Genomic DNA, 23,118 nt, shown 5'->3' with positions numbered 1-23,118 from the left:
AGCATGTTTGGTATAAATTTTAATCCAATTAACATCAATTTTTTTATCGTTATTTCACTATTTCAGCCATCATTTTTGAATTCTTCTCTCACAGGTAGGACCCACTTTATCTTTAACGGGCAAAAAATCAATTAACAAAATTCCTACCAAACAAACACTAACTTTGTTCTGCTCGACCAATTGCTACTTCTCCATGTTTCTTTGGCCATGCCTACTTTAATTTTTTGCACTTTATGACATGAATCATTCTCCAACTTGTTTAGAGTACAATTAACAAAATATTAACTCTATGTTTTTAAATGAGATTAATAATTATAAAATGAGATTAATAGGTAAATTTAAAAATTTATGCTAACCCAAAAAATAAAACTTATCGATTCGAACTCTACGCTTTGTCTATATTGATGAAATGCCAAAAGTGAAGGCAAGTAGACATCATAAGCAAGTTGGCAAATATTAATTGTCATTTGTCACCCATTAAATGGTTGTCTATTTTAGGATCCATCAATCATTGTCGGGTAATTGATATTTTAATAAAATAAAACATTAATAATGCTACAAATATTGTGACTAAGTTCGCAGCGTCGCATCGCCACGTGTACTGTACGTGGAATTTATTGAAGTGGTCATATTCTGATAAATTCGAAAGCTAACGGTAAAAAGGTTATAGTTTGTATTCGGTCAAGATTTTCAATGATACATTTAAACCACGTTTGATAGTAATTTTTCATCCCAAAAAATTAATTTTTTAATCATTATTTTACTATTTCAATCGTCATTTTTTACTTTTACTCTCACAGGTGAAATCCACATTTCTATCTAACGGTCAAAAAATCAATTCTCAAAACACTATCAAACATGCTTCTGTTCAATAAGAATTAAAATCATATTTTGAATAGATTTTGATTGAAATTAATGAAATGAAAAATAAAAAAATTATGTAACTCATAAAATATGTTATTTAAATTGATTGTTAACTTTGATTTTGATTTTAATTGATACCAAATAGGAGACAAGAATGATTTTTTTTTTTTAAGAATGTATGTCGATTTAAAAAGTAAGAAATTTACAGTTCACGTGCAAAAGATTTTAACTGAAAGAATCTATAGCTTGTGTTTGTAGGAATTAAAATTTAGATTTCAATTTAATTCAAAGTCAACAACTCATTATCAATAACTTTTCAATCATATATTTCATTAATTTATATCAAAATCTTCTAAATTTTTTATTTTAATTCCCACCAAACAGAGATATAATATAAAATGAATTTTATAAAATAAGAATCGACTAGGGACGAAGACAATTTCAATTACATGTTATGAATAATACTATCAATTCATAGTGGTTTTAAGTATTATTTTGTTGGATACTGAGATGTATTTCTATTGCAAAATTATTTTTCAAGTGGACGATATTTTATACAAGAAATGTATGATGAGTAGAGTGTTAAACTCATGATAATTATACTTATTAACTCTAATTAACTCCTTGTTTGAACCCCATTTTGATAAGAAAATATATTTTGAAATAGTAATTTTTTTAGATAATGTATAGTTAAAAAAAGTTTTTGATTTAAGTATAAATTATTTTATGGGAGAATGTGTAGTTAAAAATGAGTTTTTGAAAAATAAATTTTGAAAAAATATGGGTGCAAACATAGGCTAAAAGTAAAAATTATGAAGAATGTCCATTTCTCAAATGCCATCTTGAAAAATGACATAATAATAATAATAATAATAATAATAATAATAATAATAATAATAATAATAATAATAAATAAATAAATTTGATTGATTTGCATCTAGGGTAATTATATTGCCACAACAAAAATTTTTGTGGCGCCGCATTTTTAAATATTTTTTTATTTATAAAAATGAACATTAATAAAATGACAAAAATAACCTCTAAATTATTTCTTTCTATGTTTTTAAAAGCAATATCCATTTTCTTTGATTCCTGCACACACCACAGTTCTCATGGCACCACAATTCCGTCTGTTTTTTCTTTTTTCATTCTTCTACACGTAGAAAGCGGATGCCGATTGTAGAAGCAGATTTCTTATTAATTTCTCCATAAACATTCTTTTTTGTTGCTCCATGTATTGTTATTAACTACATAATTTATTTACTTTTTAATAAAATAAATTATTATTCCACCACAAACATAAATTTAGTATTTTTTTTTCTTTTTCTTTTATTTTTTTTTTCTTTTTGCAATTAAGAGTCTTCTGTCTCTATGATACCACAAGTAAACGATTTATCAATTTGTTTAACCTCTAGAAGTTTTTATCTGTTTTTGATTCCTTATATATGTTCACACAATTCGACTTGGAGATAATTTCATGTCCTTCTCGGTTAGGATTGATATGTTTTCTCATCGAATTATAACATATTTAGTTTAACAAAAATGGATGCAGCTATTGCCAGGATTTCAACTGAATTCTTGAAAACTATCCTTAGTCAACAAGAAGTTTTTATTTTTATATTATATTTTTTACATGATCGTAATATATTTAAGTTTCTATAACTTGCCATAATCAATTCCTTTTTTTTTTCTTTTTTTTTTTTTAATGTTAGGAAAATGATGACGACTTCATTAGGCCAAGTATGAATAAAGCAAATGTTGAATATATGTGTACAATATTCAACTCTTGTTACACTTTTTTGTAATTATATCTTTTTAATATTGATGGTGTAGGTATTTCACAATCGAGATTCATTATCTAATTGGGTTTGCATGGTTGGGAAGGAGTTTGATTTGATTATTGTTATAATACCTTCTAAGCGTGGTAGGTATGGACGCAAGCCTCGTATATTGTATGGGTGTGAGTTTAGTGGAAAATATAGAGAACATAATTATCATTCTGATCGTTCATTGAAACAAAAGAGATTTGTTGGAACACAAAAGTGTGAGTATCCATTTGATCTAAATGGAATGAAGTCGATGTCGACAAATGAGCACAATTAGAAGTTAAAAGTATTATGTGTACTACATAATCACTCAGCGACACAGCATTTGGAAGGACATCCTTATGTGGCTAGATTAACTAATGAAGAGGAGAATATTTTAATAGATATGTCAAAAAAATTGGTAAAAACTAGGAACATATTGATGACTTTGAAAGAACGGGATCCAAATAACGTCAATATAATGTGAACTATTTACAACGCACATGAAAAACATAGATTGATCGAGAAGGCAGGAAAAATGCAAATGCAACAGTTACTGAGCAAGTTAAAGAACACAATTATATTGAGTGATACAGGTCTCATGAAAAAAACAAATGAAGTTAGAGACTCTTTTTTTGCACATCCGACATCTGTCGATTTTTTACATGCCTTTTCATGTGTACTTATAATGGATTGTACTTACAAAACCACCAGGTATCGATGCTCTCTTTTTGAGATTATTGGGGTTACTTCAACCCTGATAATATTTTCTATTGCTTTCATGTTCATGGAAATTGAACGGGAAGAAAACTATACTTGGGCAATGGAAAAGTTGAAAACCTTAATGAATCATGATGTCTTGCCGTAAGTTGTTATCATAGATAGGGAACTAACTCTTATTCAGACGGTTGAAAATATTTTTGCTAAAGCCATAAATTTGTTGTGCACATGGCACATATCAAAAAATGTATCTGCCAATAGAAAGAAATTTTTTGATCGAAAAGAAGAATGGGATACTTTTAGTTCGAGCTTAGTTGCTGCATTTACTACGGAAGAGATATACGAATAATTGGTGAAAACTTTATTTTTACAATTTGCACAATTTCTAAAAGCATTGGATTATGTTTTAGGGTCTTGGTTGAGTAAATATAAAGAGAATTCATTGTAGCTTGGACAAATAAAATTATGCACTTCGGTAATGTCACGACAAATAAGTAACTTATATATTGCTTATAATTAATTGTATTATTAACATTGTTTATTTTTTCAATTGGCAAAAAATTATTATTGATTTATCCTATTAAATAAAATATCATATTGTTCACAAGGTCAAGAGTGCACATTCTAAGTTGAAGAAACACCTTGAATCCTCACAAGCTGATTTTGAAATTTCATGAAAAGTTATGCATCACCTTTTGGAATTGCAATTCAGTGAGATAAAAGCTTCATTCGAACAAAGCATGAATTTGATTCAATATAACTTCAAACATAGCCTTTTTCACAGAGTTGCATGGTTTAGTGTCTGAGAGTGCAATGGAACTTTATCAAGGCAGTCAAATCAAGCAAAACGTATTGGTTTCGACAAAAGTGCTTGTCATTGCACTCTTAGATCCACACATGGTTTGCCGTGTGCATATGAGATTTCAGAATATATAGTTATAAATTGCCCAATTCCATTGTTAGTTGTTCACCCTCATTAGAGAAAATTAGACACCTTGATTCCGTCAAATAATGCTTCTTCCAAGTTGAATATTGTAGTTGAATTGGAGAATATTCAAAGATTGTTTTGTGAATGCGACGATGCAAGTAAACTACTTAAAATGAAGTTACAAGAAATGTATGAACCCTCCATTACTTCTTTGGTACCACCCACTTAAAAAGTAAAAACCAAAGGCCGACCTTCATCAAAAGTTGATACTTAAACTAAAATAAGTCTTTCATATTTGAAATAGTTTAGTCAGGTAATGATAGTAATTTTCCTAGCACCACTAATTCCATCAAAGTTCCAAAGAAGGATAAAGTTAGGCCCACCCGTATGACTACTTTAGACTACTACACAACTTGTTTCCATGACAACGTCAAAGATTTCATTTTTAACGTTGTCGATGTAAAGTCCGATGGTCATTATGGTTTTAGGGCAGTGGCTAGTTCGCTTGGACTGGGAGAAGAGGCGTTGTTGCATATTCAACATAACCTTATTACCAAAGTGAAATCTAATTATGATGCCTATATAAAACTATATGGGAACAATAAAAGGGTGAAAGAGTTGTTATATATTCTAGATTACTTTAATATCGGTGCCTCGGTTGATTGATTTATATCATTGGGTTTTCTGAATAGCAATCACTTTGTTCAAGTATTTTATTTTAATGAGATTACTTTATTTCATTGGTGTAAACTTAGGAGGGTGTATTCAATTGAGACTTTTAATGACTTTTTGAGATTTAAAAAGTTTAGGAGTATTCAATTGAGACTTTTTGAGACTCTCTAAAAGTCATGGTGTATTCAATTAAAACTTTTATAGACTTTTAAAAAATTTCTAAAAGTTACGGTGTATTCAATTAAAACTTTTTAAAAGTCTCTATAAATCTTACGGTATTCAAATTTTAATGACTTCCAGATACTTTTATAAAAGTCTCTAATGTACTAATTTTTAAGCAGCAAGTACTCATATAATATTTTAAAATTTGTCTCTCATTAATCACGAGATTTTGGGAGACTTTCACAAACAAACAAAAAAAAACTTTTTTTTCAATCTTTCTTTCCTTTAATGAGTCTGTTTTCATTCAACACTCCCATTGCCCAGGGCTTATTCTTGTCTCGCAACCTTGACTGGAGACGATTACGCCTCATGGAGTAGAGCAATGATTATTGCTTTGTCAGTGAAGAACAAACTTGTATTCATTGATGGATCTATATCTCGGCCTGAAGGTAACAATGATCTTCTTAATAACTGGATCTACAACAACAACATCGTGATTTCGTGGATTTTTAATTCTTGTTGACACGTAAAAATTCAGCCCAAATCGAACAGTCCAGAGAGTAAAGCCCAATTGGAGGATCCCCAAATCAGATAGCCCAAAAAACGAAATCCAATTGAACGAATCAAGGTGAAGGCCCAAATAAGAGGCCCAATAGTGCGGTAACGCCATCGCCCAAGTTTGCAAGTCGCTCAGAGTCTGAACGAATAGAGTGGCATACGGTCGCCCGGAGTCTCGCCCAAATCTTCAAGTCGCCCAAGGTATCAACAAACATAACGCATTATGATTATCAAGAAATGCAGTTATTGAGGCAGTTGCTAAAGTAACCTTACCACGTTCCACGACTCAAGGGGTTCAATCGAAAGCGGTTGAACGATGCAAGATAATGGCAGCAGTTAAAAGGACAGTTTCATGACAAAATGGCCACTACAAAGAAAGTGGGTAGTTATAGGGCGATCAAGCAGTTTTTTTAGAGCAGTTAATCACAAAGGGATCGCCTATGAAGTATAAAAGGGAGAAAGAACATAGAAGCAAAAGACCGAATTCAAAACTCTCGAACAGAGAATATGTAATTTTCATTTCTTTAACTTTTAGACTTAAACACTTCCTTTTCTGTAACTCGTGTGCTTGCGCCCCTTGGAGGAACGTTGTTTTCCGTTTCCAATTGTAAAGTTCATCGCCAATAAAAGGAACACCCCTTTTTGGGACTTTATCTCAAGAGGTTTCGTCCCTTACACAATCGTCTGATCATCTTTAATTGTTAGCGAATTAACACGCGCGAAACAATTTGGCACGCCCAGTGGGATGGTGGTGTTAGGTGTTGAAGGTGCAAAAGGTGAAACAATATGCCTCAGAGATCCGACAAGGAAGGAGCAAGTCAGGAAGGAATCCAGTCTGTAATCGAGCGATATGAGGAGCAACATGCCTCTCCACGAACAGATGGACAAAATCAGAACAGTAACAGTCGTTACGAACCAATGACGGAGCTGAGTCCTCGAACCATGCGTGCATTGCTTGGAGAACTCACGCAAGACGTCGTTGAACAAGTAAATCTTCGAAGTATTCATAATATGGAAAGATTTACACAAAGTGGTAATGCACACTATAACAATATGGCCAAACAACTAAAGACGTTGAATGAAACAATGAACAAGTTAGTGGACCAAATATGTCAACCGGCTATACCTCTTGCAAGTCACTTTCAAACTAAGACGATCGTAGGACATAATCCTTCAGTCCCAAGTCCAAGTCAAGGGGTAGAACCACTTTCTGGCCCCTCTACTTCAAACCAAGGAGGTGCTACAATGCCAAATCAAAGTAGTAGTAGTGGTATGCCTAACTTGGGAGGTAATACAAACGTGAGAGATAATGTCCTAAACAATGGACAGAATATTCCACGTGGTAACGAGGGGGTAGATGTCCAGGCTAATGGTAATGACCCTAATTATGGTAATTTTGTTGCCAATCAAGGACCAAACATCCGACCTCATGCAAATCAACCGGTTAATCAGCCTGTAGGAATTCTATATGATCTCAATGTCATGTTGAGAAATCAGATTATGGAAATCGTGCAGGATCAGATGGCCTTTGGGGTGCGTTCTGTCATTAGACCGACTTACACAAAGCCATATCCTGATTGGGTAGACCAAGCATATCCATGGCCTAGAGGGTACAAAGTGCCAGAATTCTTACTGTTTACTGGTTTAGGAGAGGTGTCTACTCTGGAACACATAGGGCGATTCACGTTGCAAAGTGGTGATGTAACCGATTACCATAAAATGAGACTTTTCCCCAGTTCGTTAACAGGAGTAGCTTTCTCCTGGTTCATTAACTTGCCACCGAACTCTGTTCAAACATGGCAACAACTGGAATAGTTGTTTCATGCTCAGTTTTACAAAACTGAATCTGAAGTCACTTTGGCTGATTTGGCGAATCTACGTCAAATGCCAAATGAATGGGCAGAAAGTTTTCTCCAATGGTTCAAAACAGCAAGAAGCAAGTGTTTTGTACCTTTGCCCGAAAAAGAATTTTTCAAGATCGCACAAGGCTGCTTGAGCTTTGATTTAAAAAAGAAGTTCCAAGATAAGGAATTTCCCGACCTTTTCCAGTTGAGTGCGAATGTCATTAGGTATGAGCGATTGATAAGAGAAGAAGAACAAATGAAAAATTCTAGTAAAGGGACTTATTACAGAGACCCAAATTTTGACGTTCATACCATCGATGACGAATCGTACGATCAGGCCGAAATGTGTTTGGCCGAATTAGTAAAAGGGGATACATATACTTGTCCCATAATGGCCAAGCCTAGACCATCGGGCAAAGATGAGCCCATAAAGGATAGAAACATAAAGGCTAGAACGTTCTCGTTCGATGTAACCAAAGCTGACCTTATATTCGATAAGTTATATAGGGATAAGCAAATAAAGCTGAGCGATAAGCACAAATTGCCAAACCCTGAACAAATAAAGGGTAAAAAATATTGTAAGTGGCATAATGCATGGTCACATTTGACTAACAATTGCTTGGTTTTTCGTCACGTATTGCAGGATGCTATTGAGTCAAGACGAATTACGTTCGATGATAAGAAAAAGATGGCAGTGGACAAGAATCCTTTCCCACGGCCACTTAGAGTAAACATGGTAACATCTGGATTCAAGAACAAGTTACCAAAATTCAAGTTAGTCATAGATGACGGAGAAGAAGATCCTAGGCCACATCCCAGCGTCTTTGAACATATCAAAGGAAAAGAACCAAAAAAGGACGAAGACGTCCTGTGTGCAAGATGTAAAAGGGAAGTACGAAAACGTCCTGTGTGCAAGGTGTAAAAGGGAAGTAAATGGAAACACGGAGAAACCAGAGACATGGCAGCATCCTCGTCGCCCTGTTTTCTTCCCAAACGTTCAGCCTGGTAGAGGACGAGGTACATCATTCTATAGAGGACCGCCTTTTGAAAGGCAGTTCAGACCAACAGATGTTGGAAGAACATTTAGGCCGCAACCTCGCCGGCCAAATGTATGGCATTCATTCCAGTACACTGCAGGAAGAGCAATACCCAACTAGGACCCAACAAAGGCGTTTCCAGTGAAACTATGGACGGATGATGAGGCAGCAACAAGGAATGCCACATCCTAAAGTGCCTCTACTACTCAAGGTAGCCAATCAAAACGTCCTCAAAGGTAGTAAAGAAACTGGTACAGATGAATCAATGAAAGAACTGCCAGAGACCTCTTCTGGGAGATCAAGGTTTGAGAGAGATAAAAGGGATGAAGAAGATCCAGATGAGCCCCTTGCTATCCAATTCGGTACGTTGCCTCCTGTCATGGCCAATAATTACCTACTGGCCAAGGAGTTCAAAAATAAGGAAAAAGAAGAAGAGAGGGAGGACAACGACGTGAATCAGAGAACAGAAGGGGGTTGTAGGTTGAGGAGTTAGAGATCCTTTAATCCAAGGCCTGAAAGCGCTCTAGAGAGATCTCTAACGGAGAGTTTAACTTGTAGAAGGTACTATGGCATTAGGAGATACTTTAAAAAAAAATAAAAACAAAATCCAACATAAATTTCTACTCATCTGTTTTTCTTAGCCAAACTTCAGGGTTTGGTGCAACATAACAGTGTTAACAAAGAAATACAATAGGGATAAAGGACTTAAGTTTATAAAAGTTACATAATTGAATACCAAACTTAGGTAAAATAGAATAAACCCTCTAGTTATTGAAAAGATTTTCTCAATCACTTAGCATCCCACCACTGTCCATCAACGAATTTGTTCCTCAAGTATGTGAAAGCTAAAAACAGTTATAGATCTCTGTATTTTCTGATAAAGCAGCAAGCAACTGGCCAGAAAACTCTACACTCTAAAAGCCAGTGAAAACAGTGTGAATTGCAACGAGAAGAAAGTTGCCTTATATATAGGAAATCATACATTGTGTTTTATAATCTTTATCATTATTTCTTGAAATTCGTGATTACGTTAGAAGCATTAAGCTTTTGAAATTAGTGGCTTCTTGGATAGGGGCAGTGTTCATATCTTTTTCTTAATTGTAACATAATTCAAGTTATTGTTTTGTCTCAAATATTCTCAGATTGTTCGCTGTAACTCTTTTCTCTTTAACTCGCTTCTTGTTCTTCTTCAGATTAAGCTTGCTGAGTTCAAATCTTAAATCTTACACCACAATCCAAAGCCAAGCAGATACCAAAAATACTTGGCCTTAAAATCTTTCACCCTAATTTGTTACCCAGCTCTATTGGCCATAAGGTTTCAAGTAAATAAATAAATTCTTTTGGCAAATTAATCCTATAATCTCCTAAATCCTCTATCAATTGAAAAATCCGGCATATTTTCTATAAAAATAGTGTGCAATGAACTAGAAAAGCCAAAACTCTTTCAGCATATAAATATCCCCACAATAAAATCCTCAATTTTATCCTCTACTATAATTTAAGTAACTGGAAGTTAAATCGAACTACATTAGCTGCACATGAATATGTATATCAATTATCAACAGTATAACCACTAGAGCACGATGTACCACCACTAGAGCACGATGTACCACATGCTGACTCCATACCCAAATTACTGCCTCTGAGAGATTTTGTGACTACCATTTTCATTTGCCAACAAAAGAAAAAAAAATGTACCTGTGCAGCTGGAACTGGGATTTGTCTGTGAAATCCCCAGAACACCCTCAATAGCTTTCGCATCCCCAGTTTCCCCCTCTATTTCCACCTCAAAATCCACTGGCACCTCCACCATTAAACTCGGTGCAGTGAATTCAAGAAAACCCAAATATACGAAGGGAGAGTCAAACACAAATAAAGAGTTTTTTTTTCACTTATTTTGTTGCTTAAAAAAAAAGTTTCGGAATATTTTATTCTTGTGATTCTTCATGCATACATGCAAGAAAGATATGAATGCGTATTGTCTGAAAGTAAAAGAGAAGTGGGGCGGCAAGGAACAGGAAAGGTGATATTCCCTTCTTTTTCAAGAACAAATTGTACAAGAAATATGAAGGTGGTTATATTCCTCTTTTTTCTTTTTTCTTTTTTTGTAACTTATTTTCATCTTTTGCTTGTTTGATGATTTGTTGGAGAGAGTTTGAAAAGAACATCCGAAGGACACGTTACGGACGAAATCCGTGTAGGTAGGCCACCTGCAATTACCAGATTGGCTGCACGTGTACGCTTACGGTTCCATTTTGTAATTTTTCTCTTGCAAATTTGTCTCTATTTAATGTCCAATATTCTCTTAAGTCATAACTAACTTGACATTTTAGGGAAAATTTATCGTATTTTATTTATAAAAGATATTTAGTCCATTAAAAATAGAAGTTGAGGTATTCATACTCATCAAGACCTTTGTATAGACTAATTATCTAAAACGTGTTTTACATGTTGTATAGGCAAAAAAAAGAGTATTATTATTTGTGGAGATGAAATTTGATCACGGTTGGCTATGAAATAGGGTGGGTGAGCTTGATTGGCAGGGTGAACATTTTAATTGGAAACAAACCTTTCGAAATGAAAACCAAGTTTCGATTTAGTTCCAAAAATTAGGAATAGGAATCAATAATTGATCAGGTAACAAATATTTTAAAACTAGAACAGTAGGTACCCAACTCATGAATTTGTCATGTTTTATCCTCTTTTTTTCCACAATTTATTCACTCAATTACCCAACCCAACATATAGCAAGTTTACAAGCGTCAAGTAATAAATATCCAAATCAATCAGATTCATTCATGTGAATATAACAAATTATTACTTTCGTTTGTATCCATTCATGACCACACATTACGCATTGTCTGTCACACAAACCCTTTTTAGGAATGCCATACATAAAGCTACAATTGAAATTGGACGCTATCATACTAGGTATTGGAATCTATTTTGTGGCATATTTGCAATTGATTAAGAAAATTTTGAAATATATATTAGGATTTAGGTGTCATGCTTTACTTCTATTTTTGCTAATACTGAGAATTAAATTTGTATTGATGGCCAAAGGCTACTTGGAAAGATGTGATGAATAGAGCAAACTCGAATTGAAATTGACTATTCAGTTTCAATAATTATGTGGATCTAAATGGCTTCCTTTGCAAAATACTCGATGTGTGTGTGTGTTTTCAAATGTTGAAATTTCTAGATCAACACAGTCAACGCCAAGCCATTGGTTAAGGAACGTGCAATGTTCATTTTATCTAATCTTTACGATTTTTATAAGTTTTTATTATTTTATTGCTTTCTTTTATTTTTGTTTATTTGAAGAGGATGGCAAATATATCATTCTATGATCAAATGGAGCGAATGATGAATTTTGCTACATAATTAAACGAATGGGGATGGATTATGCTAAAAGAAACATTGAAGGAAGATTTCTCATATATTGCATAGGTTAGGGATGAAAAGTGCAAATCAACCCCCCCACCCCCAAAAGAAATTAATTAATTAATTAAAAGAAATGGTACAACCTTTCCATTTTCATGAACTTTACTAAGGTGTTATTCGACAAAGCTTTTCGATAATAGTTGATGAAATTCGTGATTGAAAAATTGATAAAAATTGTGAGTTTTACGAAATGTGTAGTTGTTGACTTTAACCTTCAATTTTTATCAACTTTTTAAACTCTCCCAAACAAGTACTAAAGATGAACTGTAATGAGGAACTTTATTAAGTCAACCAAACTCTCCAATATCAAATGCTTGCCAGATAAAATTGAGAATCAAAACTAAATTAATGAGGTTTTAAGTTTCGAGCGATATCTATAGAATTTAAAAGTTGTTGTCAACTCACTTTGTTAATAAAGTATTATTCTTGTGTAGTTGTCTACGATTTGTCAAACTAAATTTAATGTATATTTTTCTCTTTTAAGATCAATTTTTATATTTATTTTTCGTTGCATTTGTCACGTGTTTGATAAAGTATTTGATACTTCCCATTGTTGACACATAAAAATTCAGCTCAAATCGAACAGTTCAAGGAGTGAAACTCAATTGGAGGATCCCCAAATCAGATAGCCCAAAGAACGAAGCCCAATCAAACAAATCAAAATGAAGGCCCAAGAACGCGGTAACGCCATCACCCAAGTTTGCAAGTCGCCCAGAATCTGAACGAATGGAGTGTCATACGGTCGCCCAGAGCTGTTATTCTACTCTCGTCCAAACCCTCAAGTCGCCCAAGGTATCAACAAACATAACGCGTCGTGGTTATCAAGAAATGCAGTTATCAAAGCGGTTATTAAAGCAACCCTATCACGTTCCACGATTCAAGGAATTCAATTGAAAGCGGTTGAACGATGAAGAGTAATGGCAGCAGTTAAAAAAGGCAGTTTTCACGACAAGTTGGCCATTACGAAGAAGGTGGGCAGTTATAGGACGATCAAGCAGTTTTTAGGGCAGTTGATCACAAAGAGATCGTCCATGAAGTATAAAAGGGAAAAAGAACATAGAAGCAAAAGACCGAATCCAAAACTCTCGAACAGAGAATATGTAATTTTCATTTCTTTCGCTTTTAGACTTAAACACTTCCTTTTCTGTAACTCGTGTGCTTGCGCCCCTTGGAGGAACGTTGTTTTCCGTTTCTAATTGTAAAGTTCATCGCCAATAAAAGGAACACCCCTTTTTGGGACTTTGTCTCAAGAGGTTTCGTCCCTTACACAATCGTCTGATCCTCTTTAATTGTTAACGAATTAACACGCGCGAAACAATTCTGTATTTAAAGAAATATCTGCTAGTGTCATCTATTTTGAATCTGCTCATGACATTTGGATTGATCTGAATGAGAGATATCAACAGAGAAATGGACCGTGCATATTCCAATTGAGGCATGAACTAATGAACCTCAATCCTCTGTTAGCACATATTTTACCAAATTGAAAAATATTTGGAAAGAATTAAGTATTATAGACCCGTTCATTCTTGTGGAAAGTGCAATTGTGTGAGAAATAAGAAACTAGCTGAGCACTACCAAATGGAGTATGTCATGTCTTTTCTGATAGGGTTAAATGAATCATTTGCTCAAGTCAGAGGGCAATTAGTCCTAATAGATCTTATTCCTCCAATAAATAAAGTTTTCTCTCTTATTTCTCAAGAGGAACATCAAAGGAGTGTTAATGCCAGCACCAATATCTCTAGTTCTACTGATTCCATGGCCTTTTATTCCAAAGCTGATCCCAAAATGACTGATACAGGACAATTGCATAAGAAGAAAAGGTGTATATGTACTTACTGCGATTATATAGGCCATGCTATGGATAAATGCTACAAGTTGCATGGATATCCTCCAAGATATAGAGATGGCAACATGACAGGTTTGGGGTGGGGGCCGGGCAATTTCCCGCCCTATACCCTCCCATTACCCATCTAAGGCGGAACGAGGCCGAGCCTTTGCTCCTTTTATGTACCTATTTATTTATTTATTTTTTTTTTGATAATTCATTTTATTGTCCCCATTTATTAAAATTGGACAATAAAATAGTTATTAAATTTTTTTATTAATTTATTAATTTTTAAAAGTTAAATTATTCGAATATATTTGGTAAATCAAGGTTTTTATTGTTTATCATATTTATTATATAATTTTAGTTGTCATCTTCTATTAGAATTAATGAAATTTCTTGAAGTTTTTTTCATTTAAAATATTAAATTCTTAAAAAAAAATCAAACGGAACAGTGCGGGATGAAGCCCCTGTTATCCATACCCGACCCGCATACTCGATTAAGCGAGTAATCCCCGCCCCTACCATCCCTACAAAGATATAAGACCAAACAGAAATTTGCATCTAGGAGCAGATCAGGTGTCAACAATCAGTCCAATCCTATTATTGCTAATCAAATTTCTGAATCTATTTCAGATCAAACTCAGGGCAATGTTGGAGACTTCATACAGACTCTGAATCCTGCATAGTATTTGTGTCTGACGAACATGTTGAGTAGTTATTTGGCATCTACAAAGGCTGATGCAACAGGTGATGTACATTCTAATCAAGTGTCAGATATATGTTTCTCCATTTCTCTCAATCCATTGCTCAATTCTCCTGGACATTAGGTGGTGGACTTAGGAGCTACTAGCTAGCTATATCCGTTTCAATTACTCAGCCTTTAACATAATGAAATCAGCACAAAATTCATTTGTTACATTGCCAAACCATATGAGAACTCCAATAAAGTTCAGCGGTACCGATAAAATTGCTCCTAATCTAATTTTTCAAGATGTGTCATATGTCCCACAATTCAAATTCAATTTGATGCCAGTTAGCTCTCTAAATAGGAATACACATATAGAGGTCAATTTTCTACTGATTCATGAATTATTCAGGATTTGTACAGCTTGAAGATGATTGGTAAGGGTAAAAGAGTTGCCGATTTGTGCATAGCGAGTACTGACTCATCCAATCTAGTACAAAGTAACTGCAGAAATTCATTTGAAAATGCTTTTATTTATGTTTCTTCAGCTATAAATAATGTGAGTGCTCATACTTGGCATTACAAGCTTGGCCATTTATCTTTTCAGAAGTTAGATATGTTAAGAGAGCAATTGCATTTGGCTTGTAATAGATACAATAACTATAATTCATTACCTTGTTCTATTTGTCCTTTAGCCAAATAGAGGAGGCTTTCTTTTACATCCAGCAATCACATATCTTTTAATGTATTTGACTTGGTTCATTGTGATACTTGCTAACCTTAACATGTTCCAACACATTCTAGACAGATATTTTCTGACACCGGTGGATGATTGCACACAATTTTATATGGGTTTATCTCATGAAACATAAAGTTAGAAGTTCACGCCATCATTCCTAGGTTATTTAAGATGATTGAAACACAATTTCATACATCGATCAAGAAATTCAGGTCAAACAATGCACCTGAGTTACAGTTTGTTGAGTTTTTCAATTCCACAGAAGTAATTCACCAATTTTCTGATGTAAAGAGGCTTAAAATAAATTCAATGGTAGAAGGAAAGCACCAACATCTTCTCAATGTGGCTAGAGCTGTGTACTTTCAAGCTCGATCACTAATTTAGTTTTATAAATCTCCAGTGGATTATAGTACACTTAGAGTATTTGGAAGTTTATGTTTTGCAGCCACCCTACCTTCCCACAGATCAAGGTTTCATCCCAGAGCTAGAGCCTGTGTATTTATTAGGGATGTCAAACGGGCCGAGCGGCTCGTCGGTTCAATCACTCGACTCGTTAAAACTTGGCTCGTAACAAGTTCGAGCCGAGCAAGGGGCTCAATCCCACGAGTCGAGCCGTGACGGCCCACGAGCCAAAATTCTCGTAAAAAATGTGCAAATTTACAAAAAAAAAAAATAAAAAAAATTAAAACAATCACGAGCTCGTGGGCTCGGCATGGCTCGGCTTGATCCCCGAGCTCGTGGGTCGAGCAGAACTCAGCTCGCCACGAGCCCGAGCCTAGCTCGTGGATTAAAGGGCCGAGTCGGCTCGGCTCGGCTCGGGTCGGCTCCATTGTTATCCCTAGTATTTATTGGTTATCCTCCTAGAATAAAAGGTTATAGATTGTATAATATCATGTCTCAGTCCTTCTTAATCTCCAAATATGTCATTTTCCACGAACATATATCTCCATTTCACTCCATTCCTCATAAATCTAATAGCATTTATCTTTTCTCAGATTTTTTTTTACCTCATTTTGCTTCTGATGTTCCCACTTGCTTCCTTCCTAACATACCACCTCATGCAGTCCTAAATGAGGATGGAAATCGCTCATCTGCCTTGCAATCTATTCCACCTTCCATCAATAACCACTGCTTTCAAAAAATTACCTAGAGTAAGTAATCCTCCTCCATATCTTAGGAATTTTTATTGTAATCTGTTAACAAATTTTTATTGTAATCTGTTTCATGAGTCTTTTTCTCTTTCACACTATAATTTCCTCTTATCTGTGCCATCACACTTTGAACCACAATTTCACCACCAAGTTTTGAAGTTCGATCATTGGAAAGATGCTATGGCATCTAAATTGAATGCTATGAAAATGAATAACACTTGGTCTATCACAACATAGCCTAAGGGCAAACAATCTATAGGCAGCAAATAGGTCTATAAAATTAAGTATAGATCAAATGGTAGTATAGATAGATATAAGGCCGATTTGGTTGCAAAAGGGTATTCTCAACAGGAAGGGTTGGATTTTATTAACACTTTCTCTCCCATTGCTAAACTGGTCACTGCCAAAGTCCTTCTAGCCATTGTAGCCATAAATAAATGGCACATTATACAACTTGATGTGAACAATGCCTTTCTTAATGGCGATATACTTTGAAGAAATTTATATGGACCTACCTTTGGGATACAATAAACGGGCTGATTTTGGCAATCAAGAGGATCAATTGGTGTGCAAACTCCATAAATTAATTTATGGTCTTAAACAATCCTCAAGGCAATGGTTCTCAAAATTCTCAAGTGTCCTTATTGATCAAGGATTTAGTCAATCAAAGTCTGATTATTCCTTGTTCATAAAAGGATCTAGTACCAGCTTTTTAGGCCTTCTGGTTTATGTTGATAACATAGTTCTCACTAAGCAAGATCAACAAGTCATTGTTTCTTTAAAAACATTCTTACACAGTCAATTTAAGCTCAAGGACCTTAGACAACTAAAGTACTTCCTTGGTTTGGAAATTTTCAGGTTACAAAAAGGTATTTTCCAATCATAACGTCACTACACTCTTCAGCTACTTAAAGATACCAGGTTCCTAGCCTGTAAACCTACTATATTGCCTATGGATCCCAAGCTTGTCTTAGCTCTTTTGAGGGAGAACTCCTTGCTGATGTTTCAATCATGCCAATGGAAGCAGAAAAAGGGATAAACATGCCCATTTGCATCCCCTCATGAGGAATTGCCAAACCATTTGACCCCTTCACCCTTTCCAATAGCAATAGATCGAATTACTATATAAAGAAGAGTGGTTTCATAGCTGATCTGCCGAAGAAAATAAGTTTCTCTATCCAACGGGGTTGGAGTCGTTCTTTTTTGCTCAAATTGTCGAATTTAGAACAGATCAACGAAGGCATATCATGCCATTGGGGGTGACGAGAGATCGTAAGAGTAGCAGGTAACTTATTATACCTTACCACATCTTGCCATATATTACATTTATAGTTCACAAGCTAAATCAATTTGTGTCTCAACCTAGACAACCTCACCTTGATGCGGTTTATCATCTCCTACAATATATCAAGGCTATCTTAGGTTAAGGCATCCTATTTTTTGCACAATCATCTTTCCAGCTTTGAGCATTCTCTGATGCAAACTAGGGATCCTGCCTTGATTCAAGAAAATCAGTCACAGGCTTTTGAGTCTTTCTTGGAGATTCATTGGTCTCGTGGGAGGCTAAGCACCTTGTCCAAGTCTTCAGCTAAAGCAAAATATCATACAACAGCTTCCACGACAAGGTCACTTGTCTTCTATGATAATCAAGCAGCAATTGATATTGTATCTAACTCAATCTTTTGTGAACAAACTAAACACGTTGAAATTGATTATCATTTTGTTCGAGATAAAATCATTGATGGGTTTATCAAATTGTTATCCGTTTGATCCCATCATCAGTTTACCGGTTATTTAGATTTTTCCTTTACTGTCCAAGATGGGAATTATCAACCTCCATGTTCCATCTTAAGGAGGGGTATCAGAATATGCCAGCAGCAGCAACAACATGATGAAGACCAATTGGAATTAGTTAATATAGTTCTAATAGTTAAGACTTTATATTTATATATAGCAGTGTACTATTCCAATTAATGAATAATAATACAATTTCAATTCATTTCTTCAATTTGTTCAATACCCTTAAATAATTATAAATAAATGTGTGGTAGTGATATTTGATTGAATGAAATTCGAAGTGCACGGTGTCTTGACCAAGTCATATAATGATAAGTAGAGTATCATTCTCACGAAAACTATGTACTTAACCTAGGATCAATTAATGTTAACTTTGATCGAATGGCCAAATTTATTTGAAGAATTAATGCTAATTAACTAAAAGCTTTTGTAAATTTAGATAAGATGATTACTGAGACTTCGAATCCCCCTTCTTAATCCATTTTAATACAATTCAATATAATGACAATATGTATGCATTCTTGTTTGGATCAATTAAGCAACAAGCCATTTGTTAAATTATTTTTATGTGATTAGATCAAACAAGTCTGTGGACCTTCAAGATCTAACTTCATTCTTTAGTGTCAGAACTCCAAACACCTCTTTCCAAAATCTTAGTAACTCTGAAAGCTAATTGGTGAAGGTCGATTTGGTGTTTGATCATGGATCTTATGTGTTTTGATCTGTGATTTAAATTGAAGGTTTATAGCTCGATCAACAAATCTAAATTTGAATAAATCTACGAATCAAATAATATGGCGGTTGAATCTCGAAATCAATTAAAGGGATTTGAATCTTCAAATGAATGATCTCTATAGAATAATTATAATTCAACACACTTTTGGGATGTTCATAGGTTAGGATATTTAGGGGAAAGTGTTTGGAATGAAAAGGAATTAAAAAAAATAAATAAATCAGATTTTGAAGCAAAATAGAATTCTGGACGTCGACCTCTTCACTCGAGTGCTAAGTGGGTAGCCAGTGAGCACCACCTGAGCAGTTATCGATATTTTTATTATAATTTTCTTTTTCGATATTCGATTGAGATGATTCAAAATTTGTTGGAAAGCTAAATTAAAGGGATACAATTCTTCTAGAACTAGAAATTTTCAAATTCAAAATTTTCTATCTGAAGAATGCGTTGCAAGTTGTGACTAAAAATTTGGAGCATAGCTTGTGCTAATCTTTCACATTCTTTAGACTTTTAGCTGCATTTTCTTAATAACATTTGATCTTCTTGGACATCTTTGACTTATAAGACCAATCCTTAATTATTTTGATTTTGATCACGACTCAACAAACTCTTAATACAATTCAACTATGACTTGATTTTGACTTAGTAAATTGCCAATTACGTATTTGGAAATTGCTATTATAATTTGGACTTAACAATCTTACTTTTTCATATTTCGTGACAAAATCATTTATTTCAAAGTCAAAGTCAAAGTCCATTGCAATCTACTCAATAGACTCTTTCAATCTACACTTTAGAAACTTATCAACTTGTTTCCTCACAAACACATGGAAACTACAATACCACGTGAAACGCAAGAGGAAACTACCAAAATCAAAATCATATAACGAAATTAAATAAAACGGCATAATAAAACATGTGTAACACCGAAGCATGTAATATCATGTGAATTATAGATTTAGAAATAAATCATAGAATTTTATATCAGTATAGACAAAACACAACACTATATCAAGAATGAAATTCCAGCAAATATATCAAATGACTCCCTCCAAGTCTTCTATCATCAAAATTTTAAATTCTTCCCCTAACTCATATAATTAACTCTCTTAAATAAATACATATCCCTCCCCGTTTTTGTCATGAATAACAAAGGACGTATAAATAATAATAATGTAAAACACAGAGAGGAATGATGGAAAAAATATGCACATGTATAATGATGCAAAGATTATGCAAAAACTTGTGATAAGATTTTCCAATTTTGAGACCAACTGTTCTTTTTAAAAATAATAATAATAATTCATGGATTTTCATCTTAAACAGTTATTTTCTTAGTTATACATGCATAGTTCATAAAAAAAATAAACTTTTTATACATAAATTTTTAAACCTAAATCGAGTAAAGCGTGACCTTAAAAAAGTGAGATTGCAATTAAATTTGTAATTATGGCTCACAATTTATTAAATTGTGATAAATTAATTTAATAATTTATGATTGAGAAATAACTTGTGGCCAATTAATTTGATAATTTGTGATCATTAAATAAGTTGTGATATTTAAAATTTGTAATTTATGATATAAAAATAATACATGACCTATTAATTTAATAATTTGTGAATGATAAATAAATTGTATTATAAAGTTGTAATTTGAGATCGAGAAATAATGCGAGATTAATTAATTTCAGAATTTGTGATACTAAATAAGTTATGACTTATAAAATTTGTGATTTGTGACTGTGACGTTTTATGATTGTGATTAGTACATAAATGTGACTATAAACTATATAATATTGTGATCTTAACATATTTAATTAATAGAATATTTTTAATTATTTATTTAATTAATAATAGAATTATGACTTGATTTTTGAAATTTTAAAACAAATTTCTTAGTTTTAAAACTTTATCTTATAACTATCTTAGACAGATATTATTCCCTTTTCAAATAATAATCCTATAATCATTGCAATTAAACTAAAAATGTTCAACAAAAAAGGGGAAATATACTTAGCGTCTATTCATCCTATAATCATTGCAATTAAACTAAAAATGTTCAACAAAAAAGGGGAAATATACTTAGCGTCTATTCATCCTATAATCATTGCAATTAAACTAAAAATGTTCAACAAAAAAGGGGAAATATACTTAGCGTCTATTCATCCTATAATCATTGCAATTAAACTAAAAATGTCCAACAAAAAAGGAGAAATATACTTAGCGTCTATTTAATGTAGCAAATGCAAAAAAAATAAAAAAAAAATAATAATAATGATAAAATTTAAAAAATCCATTTTTTTGGTTGTGTTAGGCCCATTTGGGAATATAATTTACAAAAGAATTAAGCCAGCTGTACATTCATGGTATACAATTAGTTTGACACTCTTTGAGGTATTAAAGTTGAGGTCATTGATTTGAATTAGTGTTAAAATTAATGATAAAACTTGTCATGTCAAAGAGTTTAAAAAAAGCTATCAACCATGGTGTAAGTGTAACAAATTTGTTTACAAAAAATGATTAATTCTGCCGAGTCTCCAACAATGCCATGTCTGTGTGCCAACATATCAATGTAAATGATATCCTCTTTGTAAAACTTGAGCGTAAATCCAAAGTAAGGGTGAGCGAAAAAATCAAAAAATTGACGAAAAATATGGGTTTGTTTGGGTTGGTTTAAACAAAAATTGATTTGGTTCAATTAATTTTAAATATTAAAAAGTCGAGTCGAGTTGACCGCGGTTTGAGCAACCAACCCATCAATTGACTGACTCAACCAGTTAATACATTATTTATTTTTTATTTTAAAATATATTTTAAAACTTAAAAAATAAAATAATAAAAACATATAATTCTGTTTCAAATAATTTGTTCACCTTCTTACACATTTTCTACCAAAATTTCAAATTCCAAAAGAAAAGAAAAACAATAAGAAGAATTGTTTGTTGTAAACTCCAAATTCATATTGTAGCATTGTTTTTCATTTTGATATAATTATTTGTTAATAATATCGGATATATTTGATGATTTTGGAAAAATTTACCATTTACTAGAACCAATGTTCAAATCGACTAATCGGCCCAAATTAATTTGATTTGGTTTAATTTGATTTCAACAACTGGATTGGGTCGATTTAGGTTGGAACACACCGAAACCGACCAAGTTGATTTCGATTTCGGATTTAGCTCAAAATCAACCCAATCTGAACCTTGCCCATCCCTAATCCCAAACACATAAATGAAGGGTAAAATGTCATTAGAAATAAGAGTTAAATGACTCTTTCCGAGGCATGCAATCTCTCGTGGGCTCATTTTCTAAATATATGCGTAATTTGCAAAAAAATCCTTATCATTTGCATTCATTACAAAAATAATCTCTATCATTTCAAACTTGACATTTAGACCCTCATTTCTTAAGAAGTTGGTCATTTTCATTATGTTCCGTTAAATCTTTTCGTGAAATATGAGTAATTGACACAAAGCATCTATATCGTTTGTCTTCATTGCGTATATTGATCCAATCGTTTCAATTTTGACATCTGAAGCTTACGTGGACCTTTCTTTGCTTATATGTTCATATCGTTTATTTTCTCCATTAAAGTATTGTAAAATAACTAAATTACCATCATTTTTAAATAAACAAATAGAAAAAGGGGAAAATAAAAATTTACATCTAGAGTTCCAACTTTCTAAAAAAAGTATTAAAGAGTCTCACTAATGACCCGCTTAGTATGACTTTGCTTGTGTTTATGTCTTTGCTTTTTGTAGAAAAGTTTTTAAAAGAAGTTACCTTAATTTTTATTTGAGAATTGTTCTTTAAAGTACTTCCGATTTTGGAAGTGCTTTTGGAGAAAATCATTTTGACGAACTTGCTTAAAAGCTCTTCTAACCATCGGCAGCCCTTTTACAAATTTAGCTAAATGGCCTCAAAAGCAATTTTTGGGTATCAAAAGTTCGTTTTGACTTTTCCAAAGTCACCTTAAAACAATTTAAAACATAATAAAAGAAAATATTTTATCTTTCCAATTAACCCACCTATCCTTTCCCTTACGTCCCTCCCCTACCTCCACCACCACAAGCAAAATAATTGAAAGGATAATAATAATAATAATAATAATAATAATAATAATAATAATAATAATAATAATAATA

At 33.3% G+C, this 23,118-nt stretch overlaps 1 protein-coding gene across 1 annotated transcript; it reads left to right on the top strand.

Annotated features, from left to right (window-relative positions):
* Nucleotides 1-13,615: 13,615 nt before the first annotated feature.
* LOC111405055 lies at nt 13,616-14,551 on the top strand. The gene is made up of 2 exons (XM_023033747.1): nt 13,616-13,955; nt 14,499-14,551. The coding sequence occupies exons 1-2, from the start codon at nt 13,616-13,618 to the stop codon at nt 14,549-14,551; spliced, it is 393 nt and encodes a 130-aa protein (XP_022889515.1).
* Nucleotides 14,552-23,118: the final 8,567 nt, after the last annotated feature.

The sequence above is a fragment of the Olea europaea genome, chromosome 1 (genome assembly GCF_002742605.1).
Source record: "Olea europaea var. sylvestris chromosome 1, O_europaea_v1, whole genome shotgun sequence".
Classification (NCBI taxonomy): Eukaryota; Viridiplantae; Streptophyta; class Magnoliopsida; order Lamiales; family Oleaceae; genus Olea; species Olea europaea.
The sequence above is the reverse complement of the archived record's forward strand: the minus strand, read 5'-3'. Positions and strand labels throughout refer to the sequence as shown.